The following is a 13,832-nucleotide window of genomic DNA, read 5'->3' as shown; positions in this document are numbered from 1 at the left end:
TGGCAGTTTACGTCCCCGTAACTTAGCGGTTCAGCAAAAGAGACCGATAGAATAAGTACTAGGCTTCCAAAGAATAAGTCCTGGGGTCGATTTACTTGAATCTCAGGGAGATTCAGCCTCACACAGAATATGACAAGGCTGGCCCCTTTGAATTACAGCTACAACTCATTTTGACCAGCTGAGTGGACTGGAGCAAGATAAACCTTCAAGTGGTTGGAAGAAAATGAAAAATGATCTTATATAGGGGCAGGAAAATCTTTTTAGTCATTAGGCTCATTATGGGAGTTAATCCGGTCCTAACAGCAACATTTCTGGGTCTCGCAGATCTGGAGGCCAAGCGCCCAGATAAACATCAATGTGCAGGCTGTTGTTATCAAACTGAGTGTGAATCGAGGGCAAATGCATGACGGAATAGCAATTATTTCATCTGCTTATTCTAAAAACATGACATTTTTGCCATACGATATGGAACATCTCTTTTTCTTTCACTCTTTTCTAAAAATGGCACTCCATCAGTTACAACAACAAGGTTCCTGTTTATCTGATCAATGAACAGTCTGCTCATAAAATTAATGTGCAAGTGGTTGAGTACTCCACAGACATGCATACCATAAGGCAGTTCTCAGGGAGATTCAGCCTCACACAGAATGTGACAAGGCTGGTCCCTTTGAATTACAGCTACAACATTTTTGCCAGCTGAGTGGACTGCAGCAAGGTGAAGTAGAGTACCTTGCACAGTGCGCCGCTGGGAATCATACTCATGACTTTACGATCATGGGCTGAATACCCCTAACCACTGAGCCACGCACCTTCACTCTTTTAACCATAGAGAAAAGGAGTGAAGTGATAGAGACAGAGAAAGGAAAGCCTCAGTCATTTACAATGACAATTAGACTGAAATACAATTGATCTTTTCTAGCTTCTTTACTTTTAACAATGAAGAAGAAGGAAAGACATTTAGTAACGAATAGAGGGAAAGTCTTTCAGGTGTTTACGTTTTTATTCTGGGAGTTCTAGAATGATCGACTGTTATTTCTCTCTTCTTTCCCCCACCCCCAGTACTTATTCGCTTTCTTTCATAGTTCTTCCTGTCTTTTAGTTGGGGGGAAAGACAATGTTTTTTTCAGGCATGTTTAACATTTTCTCAACAAACTACAAACAAACCCCCCTCCCTACCTTTTTTCATACAAAAAAACTAATGCAAATTTTGAACAGGGTATAGCTGTGAAAAGAGCCCAGAAAAGTGGGTAACACCCACTACAAAATGGGCAGGGAAGAAAAGTTGCCAACAGGTGGCTACATGAAATTCAACTCTATACTTTATAAAATGTCTTCTACTATAGCCTCAGGCCGACCAAAGCCTTGTGAGTGAATTTGGTAGATGGAAACTGAAAGAAGCCCATCATATATACATATATATATATATAATATTTTTATGTGTGTGTGTGTGTGTTTGTTCCACCACCACTACTGTTTGACAACCAATGTTGGTGTGTTTGCATCCCCATAACTTAGCTGTTCGGCAGAAAAGACTGATAGAATAAGCACCATGCTTACAGGAAATAAGTCCAGGTTCGATTTCTTCAACTAAAGGGCGGTGCTTCAGAAGAACTTCCGATATCACTAAACCAAGAAGGTTCTTTGAATACATACAATGTATTTTAAGGCTAAATAGTAATTCTGTTTATGTTTGTGTAACTGAGATATTTTGGTTGGCTTTTATAGTTATTGGTTTTTACCATGGCACCAGCACACAATTTACAGATGCTTACATTTTTTAAAATATTTTCTGTGAATTTTTCAAGGGTCCAGCTAGTTAATATTATTATTATTATTATTATTATTATTATTATTATTATTAATTGTTATTTATACTTTCATCCTCTGATGGTTGAAAGGCACAAGCAAACCTTAGAAAGATTTGAACTCAGAATGTAAAGTGACATAACTAAAGACTGTTAAGCTACAAATCCTGTCACTCCACTGGTTAATAAAAAATATACAGGTAAATAAATGTTTTCATTTCTAAAATTTTAACAAGGTTAGTGATTAATATTTCCACAATGTTATTACTATTAATAATAATCATCTCTTACCATTCTAAAGACTGGTTTTCATTTGCTTTTGATTCTTCATAAGATAAAGATCTAGATACTACTTTAGTTGACATTGGTTGTTTTTTAAGAACTGGTGTTGAGTTTTCTTTATCTGAACTGTCTAAATTTGGCTTAATATCTTCTGTTTTATAATCAAAGCTACTGTCTTTCTTCAAAATTCCTCGAGGCTGATCTCCATTCTGGTCTTTTATAAGTATACTTCGTTGTTCTTTCATTTTTGTACTTGTGACTGATGTTGTTTGAACACTTCCAGAGTCAGTATTAAGTTTTTTATGTGTCTCCTGATACTTTATTTCTTTTGACTTTAAGACACTTATATTTTCTGTTTCTATACTGCTTTTGATCAATACTTCTTTATTAAATTGTTTATTTGAATCAACTGTTTGTGTATTTTCGATATCAGCCATTCTGAGAATTTCTGAAAGAGAAAGCAATAAAAATAAATATATTAAACATTTACAAAAAGAATATATATTTATAAGTTTATTTTTTGTATCTGTAAACAAAAGAAAATATTTTAAACAGCCTTAAAATACTTTTAAACAAGAATATTAAAAGCAATAACAATGAATACTGATTCTTGAATAGATCATGGCAATCTGTATGATATATAACTTAACATAGTATTATTTGTTTCAAATGTGTAACTTATAATGGCATGATTCAGTTGGATCTACAAAACAGTGTACCGTATTTTAACATGTATAAGGAACCCTCATGTGTAAGGAACCCCCTAATTTTTGGGCTTAAAATTTGGAAAAAAAAGTTTCATAAGGGATTATAATTCTATCCATGTATAAGAAACTCTCATATTTTTTTAACCTAATTTTTGACAAAAAAGGGTTCCTTATACATGTTAAAATACAGTATTTCCTTACATTCTGATCTAAAAGATCATTTCCAATTGCTGATGGTTCACTGTTTCACTGCTCAACTTGTTCTTTATTACACTTAATGCCAACATTTCATTACGCTTAAACTTCATAACACTTATAATAAGAACTTGCATCACATAGCCAAACTTATTTTGGAGGAAGAAAGACTAAAATTTCTTTTGCTTCTGTAAAGCCAGTAGTTCCTTAAGCACTTAATCACTTGCCAGTTTTGCTGTTTGTAGTTCTCCAATCAAAGTTTAGGTGACTTGAATAACAGAACTTATTTACTTCTTACGGTGAAAGATCAGACAGTATTTTATGTCCTTGGATAATGGCTTCTCATACTGTCATAAATATCAAAATAGCTAACACACTTAATGTTCTAAGTTATATATCCTCATATTAATATTATCAGTTGTACTCTAACTCTTATAGTTGCATTGTTTGCATATCAGTTGGAGTGTCTATTTAACATGAAACTTTTATCTGCTCTTTTCTTACATACAAGATATATTTAAACTATAATAACATCATGTTTGTGATAGTACTGTGCTTTAAAAATGTCTACTGCCAATTAATAATATATTTTTCAAGGTCTAAAAGAATGTAACAAGCTTTAGTTAATTTTTATATAAACAATATTGATTTATCTCACTTTTGTTGAAATTTTCATACAATAAACTAAAAAAAAAAAAAAGAGATAAAGACAGTCCTTTCTAGTATATCACTAAGTATGATTAATACTAAATTATTGACAGTAAAGTTTAACAATAAAAGCACTTAAAAGAATTATCCATAAGCCCAACAGAAAGATTTTCTATTGATTTCATTTATGCTAAATATGCATGTATGTTGATACACAAAAAAAAGAAATCAAAGAGAAATGGTTTGGAAGTATCAGCTATTTTGATATTCTTCTATCTTAGTTCATATTTAATATAAATTCAAACAAGAATATAAGCTTAATTTTAAAGTTAATAGCTACTGAAAGACCTCAACTGATATAAAAATGTAACACAACAGCATTAAAAAAAAAACTGCTTTAAACATAAATTCATCATTAATTTATATAAGAAAGGTAACACAACAGCATAAAAAAAAAAAACTGCTTTAAACATAAATTCATCATTAATTTATATAAGAAATCATCTTCCTAAGAACCATTTGTGTAAAAGATGACAGTGAACTTGTTTTGCAAAGCTATATCAGTAGCTATCAAGGATAGAAAATTGTTTCATGTTGTACAAATTTATAACTATGATAGCAGCAGCCACAATGGTAGCAGTAGCAGTACTACTGCCACTACCATCATCATTTTTTAGCCAGAAGCCCTTCCTGTTGCCAACACTTGTTTGTCAAGTAAGATATTTTTTGATTCTACTGTCTTCATACATCAAAACTGATGCAACTACCAAGTTATGCAACATAAGGAGGCATAAATATGCTTGTTGCTTATAAGGTCTCATCTGAAGAGATAGAAGACAAATATCCACACACACATACACACATATTTTTATACACACAAAACAGGATTCAATACAATTTCTGTCAACCAAATTTGACTCACATGCATGTCAGCTCAAGGCTATTGTAGAAGACCAGGGTACCAAACACTAAGATGGAACCTGAAAGCATGAGGTTGAGAAGTAAACTTTGTAACCACATAACCATGTCTACACCTGCTTCATTAGAGGTCTGTTACTTTTTGTTTTCTAAACACATGTTTTGAAATGTTTGAAAGATATCATATGAAGGATGTTTGAAAGCAATGGCTTGTCTGTTGTCAGAGAATGTGGAATATTACTAAGATAGAAAAAGGGAGGAGTAACTGATAGATTTATTTGAGAGATTGAAGATTGAATTGCAAACAAATTGAGTAACTAGTATGACTAGATTTGATAGCTAGGTTTTGTTGACAGATTAGCAAAAATAGGGAAAACAGAAAAAAACAACTTTTTTTTTATTACAATTTGGAAGTGATGAGTGCATTCTCTTTTACAGACATAACTGCAACATGTGTTTAATGGTCTATGAACTTAGAGATTCAGTGGAGCATTATAACAATGATGCATATGATATTTTAGGCTGCTTGGGTGGGGTGAGACAAGTAATTTGCTGCTATAGATAATCAGGATATAGTTAGAAAAGGTCAGGCTAACAAGTTGATATATCAGGTTGTGCAAAGTCTGTAGATAATAATATGGTGTATGTAATTAGGACATAACAATAATATAGTAATGAAATGTTAGAAATATTAATGAAGAAATCAAGTTTGGAAATAAAGAACACATCAAGGAGATTAAAAGCTATATCTAGTTATCTAATATTCTGTGCACAAGAATCATTGAAAACTCATAACATCATCAACTACCCTACTGACAGTTCTTGTAAAATATACAAAAGCTTCATAAGAACTAGATTTAAAAAGAGGCCAAAACTACTTCCACTGACCTTAAAAAAAAAAACCCATGCCACCAACTTATGTACTAGTGTGCTTACCCAACAAAATAACTACAGAAATATCTAAGAAACAAAATGCACATCAAGACACCAACCATACCACTGAAACTACTAGTAACTGGAAAAGATCTTGTACAATATGTTCTAATACCACATACACAGCAGACACACGAAAAATATTTAACAGTGAACAAAAATATAACAGACAATTAACAAAGTGTTAAAAATCCTTCATATCTATTCTGCACTACAAAACCATAAGTAAAACACAATACAAAACAATAAGTAGCATAAAAAAATACCTACAGTTGATTTGCATCCAGCAATCAGATAAAAATTTCTATAAAAATCAGTCACCAAAAACCACATAAAAAGGGTGGAATTATAAAAATGTTGTATATGCATCTTTCATGTAAAACTTAAACTAATATCCTTCTTTTTACATAAAGAGAAATAATAAAACTACATATAGTAAAAACATACATACAGTAAAAACACTTCAAAAGTCATGAGAATCATTGTAGACATGTATAATCAAATTTCACACTATGACACTTGATCACATATAACAAAATATATTCAACAAAAACCATGAACATTGTCAATTAGAGATACTTTAGAAACTAGGTAAACCAGATGAAAACTTCTGCAAATTAATGACACTCTTCTACACTCCATCCCATCTTGAAAATAAAGATTCCTCACATAACCATTTTGACCTCTTCAAATAAATATTACACCACTTCTAAACTTTTCAGCATTATTAAATAGCGTTAACATAGAATATCCTATTATGACCACAGTTAACTCTTTAGCTTTTAAACCAGCCATATCCAGCCCAAATATTCAACCTGTTATATGTTCAAACTAGCCAAATCTGGTCTCTTGTACCTAGCGTACAATGTAATTCTAAAAAAAAACAGCAATCACTTCATCAAAATCTCAAAGCTACAAGACAATGCATGGTTAATTCAAGACAATGTGAATAACTAAGAAATACATTTGATGGAGTAATCTGAATGCTAAAGGGTTAAAATTAGTAAAACTGTTAATTATATTCCCCACAAATTATTCATCAAAATATATTTTGAACATCTCTAAAAGGCAAGATAAACAGATACCTAGTCAACTACCTTTTAGCGATTATGTTTAGTATTTAATAAAATATCTCCCTTAAGTCTAATTTTTAAAAATGTTTATATTCTCTATATGCATGGCATCCCAACTCAAAATGTGCACACAACATGCTTACAACTTCCTTATCACATTTTTTCCTTTTATACTATATATACCAGTACACCAATTTCAGTTATACTAAATAAAAACTAAAGCATATACATTAACAGTCACACCAATTAAACTCATCGTTACTTTATAACATGTATCTTTCATTTGCACACAGAAGATATCAAGATTTTAGGTGTCCCTCACTGCACTTCAAAGTCATTCACACAATATACAAAGGACATAACCTTAATACAAAACTTATGAAACATCCCATAAAGATTTATTCATTCAGTCATTCAGTAAAAGAGTAATAGCCCAGATAAGGAAAGTATGAGGATAGCTTATCAGTTTTGTTTGAGTACACATCTTTGCTACAAATGACATCAAATAAAGAACCATTCAAAGGATTGCTCTTTGCATTGTAATAAGAAGGTATAATTAAACTGTGCACTATGACACTTGATCACATATGCAACAAAGCAAAAGAACTTAAATTCAAAATCTAACAATGTGCTCTAATGCAAACAACACAGTCCCGGAACCACAAACACACTGAAAACATTCCAGAACATTATTAGTTCACCACAACACTAAACTTATTGTTCATACTAATCAAGTTCAGCAAACACCAAAAGAACTATAAAATTGGTTTTCTTTTCTTGCCTAAACTCCAAGGTTAACAACATTTTAAAGCTTTGAAACTACTATACACTAGCCAAGTCACTTTGCCCACCACCATTGCAATCACCAATGAATTTTTTGCCACACCACATTAGCCCGACAGCAAAGTGGATGAAACATACTTGAACTATTGCACTAAACTCTGTATAGCTAAACATTACATGGCAGCATTTTGAAACATTAATTAGCAGTTGCAACAACTTTCATCATCAATAATAGGAATCAAGAAATCACTAATATTTAATAATAGCCAAAACAAAACCTTACCGTTTTTACTACAAGATCTATAACAAAATAGATTTCTTTCATATACTGACGATTCATATACTGATATTGCATTTAACAACACACCATATACTTCCTCTTATGAGCAACTCCTAATTGATAAATTCTTCTATGCTACAAAAGCATAAGAGTAATTATTTCTATCAACTGATTCTGGAACAACACACATAAGCTTATTATGGTTAAACGGCTTCATGAAGACTGGGCATTCTTTGCAGAGTTGGAAAATGTACATTGAAAAATTCCTGAACACATATAAAAACAACATATTACACTATATGTTATATAATGATATTAGTCATTTGGAGATGTTTTTTTTTTGTTTTTGCTTTATTTAAACTGTATTTTTATGGGTGTACTGTCAGATCATTTTCTAGTTCTATCATCATCATCGTTTAACGTCCGCTTTCCATGCTGGCATGGATTGGACGATTTGACTGAAGACTGGTGAGCCAGAGGCTGCACCAGGCTCGATCAATTAAATATTATCCAAATGTATATCTATCTATACATTTTTTTATATGCACATATCTAATAAACATTAGACTTTCAACAATTTTATACTCTATGAATAGAAATAAGTCAAAAATTTCATTAAAGGGTGAAATATGCCTATAGATCAAACTATAAATTTGATATATTTTGTCACCATAACTTTTTTTTGTGTCTACTAAGGTACTTTGTAAATGAAATCACATTCCATATAGAATGTAACATTCAGTTTTGTTCCATATGTGTTCAACATATATATTCAACTAGTTACAATGTTGTTATTTTCCCTTTGATCACAACTTTCTAATGTTCTTTAAATTAAATCCTAACAAGTTATTTTTTCACTCTTCCACAAACATTGATATAAAATCAAGAAGTGAGAGGAATAAATTACTTTTATTCCAGTCACTTCTTGGCTAGCTATTAACCACAGATGATTCTGTGTGTCTTCCCAACCAGTAACAAAGTGACACCAAGGAATTAGAATTTTGCTTTTGAATCATGTTTGTAATGAATGCAATCATTAAACAATGTGCTAGATATTTGTGCCTCAGGAATATATTCATTCGATAGCAAAGTTCTTGTTTATAAGAATCATCACTGATGCTGTTGGATTTGCCTGCTGTTTAAAGCAGTTTACAAATCTGTTATTGATTCTACTGAGTGGCGGTTGATACTTGTAATTTAAAAAGGGACTGCTGGCTTTTGACTTTAAATCTGAAGATGTCCAGAGAATGTACTGACCAAAGGATAGTGTAAATAAAAAGATGACATTGATAATAGAATAATGCATTTTAACGACAAATACAAAACTTCATCTCAGAAATATAGAAATCTAATGGATGCTGTTTTATAATATCTGAGGATTTTATTTTTTATATTTAATTGATAATTCTCATTAGAGTCAGTTAATTAGTACTTCATTCCCTGGGTAATCTACTTAATGATGGAAGTGGCTCTAGTTAAAACAAAGTTGCTAAAGTAAAATAGGTGTTCAAGATCAAGGAGCAGTTGCCTTTACTGACAACAAAAGGTTTCTCTTTTAGTGCAAATAACAGACTGTATGAAGCATGATGTTGCATGATAATGAGACATAGCTATTAAATGTGGGAAAATAGAGGTTAGTGGGAAATGAGGTAAGAATGGTCTACTGAATGTTAACTAGTTTAAAAGGTGAAGCATATGAGAACCAAGAGAGTGAATGAGCTTTTAAGATAATTGATGACTTTTGACATGAATGCATAATGTGAGGGGACAATGAGCACAGGATGAAAAGAGTACATGTCTAAGAAGACATGAAAAGAAATGGTAAGGTCAGATCTCAGCATGCTGGCTTCAGAGATAGAATAATAGGTGAAAATGAGCAGAGAAGATCTGTTCAACTCAAGCAAGCAGAGAAAAACACGAATGGCAATAACAGTAGAAGAGGTGGTGGTGGTGAGGAGGAGGAGAAGGAGAATTATAATGATGATGACCATTTAATGCAACTTACTTTACTATAGTAATATATGAAAAATCAATACAGTTTATTGCATAGGAAACTTTCAATAGTCAAGGTAAATGTTTACAAAGCTACAAGTGGTTTGGGCTGCTTCTTAGATCCACTTTGCAGGTGTTGATCAGACAAAAAAATAATAATAAAAAGCTAATGATAAATAACAGAAGATAAATACCCACTATTACAGGAAACAATCTCAAGCAGATGAACAGTTTAAAACTGGTGGCTTTGTATCAGATAACTAAAGACAGTCTCAGGCAAGTTGGTTCAAAAGAATTAAACATTCTAAGATCAGGAAAACATTCTACGAGTCTAAATATTGGTAACAACATTTCAGAATAGAGATAAATAAGGAAACAAAACATATGATTTTGTAATTATCTCATCCTAGTTAATTTATCAATTTAATAAATTGACATATAGCTCTTTTTTTTAACATTCTTTATGTATCTTTAAAAATTTACATGCTTAGAAAAAGTTACTTACGATAACTAGATCTAAATTATGAAATTTATCTGCTTTTAGATATTTATACAGAAAATAGTTTACACTCACTATTTATTAGTAATTAGTGTAATGGAGCAGCAAATTGAACATGAAAAATTTAGAATTGGAATGCAAAATGATAAATTAATAGTTCTTGTTTACCATGAGGAGGTCACTTTCTATGGAGACAGAGCATTGCTATGTCAGAATGGACACAAACATTTCAGAGTAATGGTAGAACAACAACACAAAGAAACTCACAGGATGGTTTCAGGTTAATAGCAAGAAGAAACAGTGTGTAAATGACAACGGCAGACCTTTTGCACATTACACTATACATTATTACACTTTAACCATATCCATACCCTACACTCGAGTTTAGAACCCTAAAAATATGACAGTCACTGTGAGGACCAAAATTCCTCGGAGAAAGAATTGTGCAAAATAATTAAAATTCCTAGGTGAAAGAATTGTGAAGAATAATTAAAATAACCTTAAGTCACCTCCTTACAATAATGCTGACATTTTTCATTGTTTATAAAGCAAGGTGAGTAATGAGATTTCATCATCATCATCGTTTAACGTCCGCTTTCCATGCTGGCATGGATTGGACGATTTGACTGAAGACTGGTGAGCCAGAGGCTGCACCAGGCTCGATCAATTAAATATTATCCATATGTGTGTATATCTATCTATCTATCCGATACATATATACATACATATATGTGTGTATATATATATATATATATATATATATATATATATATATATATATATATATATATATATATATATATATATTTAAAAGCAAAAGATATTTTCATTCATTTGTTTTTTCATTCATTTGTTCATTCATTTTCACATATGTTTATTCAATGCTAGCATGAATTAGACAAATGTATAATTGAGGCATTGTTATACAGTCGGATACCCTTCCTGACAGTTGGCTGTCCTTACCTGTTTTTCAAATAAAGGATTTTTTATTTCCCATGTCAGCAGACAATTTGTTGGTAGGAAAAATGACAAAAGCTTTACTGCATGTAGTTTATGATATTCAGAGTATATGTAAACAAACACATAGACCTCTCCTAGTTCCCATCAACCAAATCCATTCACAAGGCTTTGGTCAGCCTGCATAAGGTGTCCTGCAGTGGGACCAAACCCACAACTACATGGTTGGGAAGCAAATTTCTTAACAACTCAATCATGCTTACACCTTTTATAATTACTAATTCTCATACCGTTATACATTATATGATGAAGGAAAAATATGAAAAATTTAACTTTCCATTTGGTAATTCTGTACAGAAAAATGAATAAGCATGATACTTCAAGCATTTCATGGATAATGTACAAGAAATATGTTGATATTATTGCAATTATTGTTTCATGGAAGTATTATGCCACACAAGGAAAACAATCTACTCTACCATGAGGAGACTGTTAGTAAAAGCAACTGCTCCTTGATCTTGCACACCTATTTTACTTTAGCAACTTTGTCTTAACCAAAGCCACTGCCATCATTAAGTAGATTACCCAGGGAACGAAGTATTAATTAACTGACTCTAATGAGAATTATCAATAAAATGTGTGTGTGTGTATGCGTGCACACACGTGTGCAATGTCATTCTAACCACTTGCAAAAAAAAAAAAATACTAATGGTAACATAATAAGAGTTGTCTAAGTTTAGAATTGTAACTGATGTCTGTTCACAGCATTCTGTAAATCAGTTGGTACTAGGAAGGGCATCCAGTCAATAGAAGCCATTCTAAAAACATTTTTGAGTAAGACATAATCCTCAATCCACAATGGCATGTCCCACACATGTCTACATGGAAAGCAAATATCATCAGCATCATCATATTCACCACCACCGTGATAATGATGATGATGATGACCACCACCACAGTGTTGATGGTAATGATGATGAGAAAAAAGATGACAGTTTAATTTCATATGTATGAAAATTAAAATACGAAAGCAAGTAGATGTTTTTAAATATTCACTCTCCAGTCATGATTTTTGGAACACAATTTGATAAGAATGTAAACATTATATTAAATCAAGAAAATTATTTTTATTCTTTTCTACCATAGCAATTAATATATATACTTTTTACAGGATATTTACAGATACGGTGCTTTACAAATTTTAAGATTTGTAAAAATTACATATAAAACCAGAGACTGCTAATTTACTTGAGAAGTAAAATGATAATTCAATTCAAATTAACAAACGAAAAAAGAAAAGAAAGAAAACAAAAAGAAAGATACAACTTGTAAAACTTAATTGAATGAGATTTATAACAATAAATTTATCAGCAGCGGGACTATAGTCATACTGGAAATTGAAAGTAATCAGCCAACCACTGAGAGTGTATACGCCACAGATATTTGAATCAAAGATAAACTACTTTCCCTTCAGCTATTGTCAACTATTTTTTTTTGTTTCATTTGGGGAGGGGAAGCAATTTATAAGTGTTTTCTTTTGTTAATGCCCTACAAATATAATATATAGTACTGAAACATACTGTACATATGCTGCAAACTATTTAAAATAAATATTATTAATCAACAGTTTGCTATCAATGAGATGAACTGACAAATATCATTTTAAAAAGTTTTTTTTTTTTTTAACTGTATGCATATATAAATACCAATAGTAACATGTACTATCTTTATTCAGTTATGCAACATTAAAGAAAAGTTATAAACATCCATGTCTAACTTACCTCTAAATTCCACAGGTTCCCTTTTTATACAAAGAGAAACTGAATAAAAAAAATAAGCCTCTTAAAATATGGTAGTTTGTGAAAGGCAGCTATTTCCTTCTAAGTAGTATGACTGATAGCATAACTATGAAATGTCCTACAGTTTACTGTCAGGCAAGTAAAGCAAACTTCCTGCTACTGCTACCAACATTACACCCTGCTTTCAGAGAGTGAAACATAAGCATATAGATAAAGAAGTGACTAAAACAACGAAATTTAAGCAGTAAATGGACAGTCAGTGGAGAAAACTTTGACAGTGAGATTTAATGCAAGAGCAGTCGCAGTTAAATGATATGTCTCTTTTCAAAAACTATTTGTAGAATAGTAATTTTCCTGGACTGGAAGTTTGAAATAATACCGTTGAGATACTTAAAATACATTTTAATAAACAATCCTTAAAAGTCAATTTACATTTTATATTATTAAGTAGAATATTACATAAGATGAGAAGCAATTTATTTAATTTTTTTTGTTTTAAAAAGCTGTACTAAACATGAACATGTTTTAATTATTAATAAATTAAAGTAATATAACGCAAGTTGAAAATTAGTTCTAATTAAATTTTTACCAACAGCAAAGGTTGCGATAATAATCTTATGCAAAGATTGCAATAATAATCTTAATTTAATTACTAATATAGGCATATGTTAATAAATCTAACTACAATATTCCAAAAATATTAATCTCCAGATTATCTGAAAGTTGCATATAGTTTATTCTTTGTAAAGGTACTGTAATTAAACTTGGATAATTAAACTAATTAATATGAATATAATGACAAATAGATTTCAGCTAGTACCATAGAGGTTATAAAGTTAATCAGAAATTAAGTCAGCATTATACGACAAATATTTATAGCTTCAGATGTGTGTGTGTGTGTGTGTGTGTGTGTGTGTGTGCAGGCAAGGCTGTGTGGTTAGAAGGTTGCTTCCCAACCACA

At 31.3% G+C, this 13,832-nt stretch overlaps 1 protein-coding gene across 13 annotated transcripts in view; it reads right to left on the bottom strand.

The window, feature by feature from the left end:
* The window catches only part of LOC106868432 (supervillin), a 269,304-nt gene that overhangs the window by 54,219 nt on the left and 201,253 nt on the right, over window positions 1-13,832 (bottom strand). For all 13 annotated transcript variants that reach the window (XM_052971707.1, XM_052971702.1, XM_052971738.1 and 10 more), the window contains one exon: window positions 2,097-2,535. In XM_052971707.1, the coding sequence (XP_052827667.1) occupies window positions 2,097-2,535 (439 nt within the window). The remainder of the gene's footprint in view (window positions 1-2,096; window positions 2,536-13,832) is intronic.

Source organism: Octopus bimaculoides, chromosome 1 (assembly GCF_001194135.2).
Source record: "Octopus bimaculoides isolate UCB-OBI-ISO-001 chromosome 1, ASM119413v2, whole genome shotgun sequence".
Lineage (NCBI taxonomy): Eukaryota > Metazoa > Mollusca > Cephalopoda > Octopoda > Octopodidae > Octopus > Octopus bimaculoides.
This window is presented reverse-complemented; position numbering and strand designations above follow the sequence as displayed.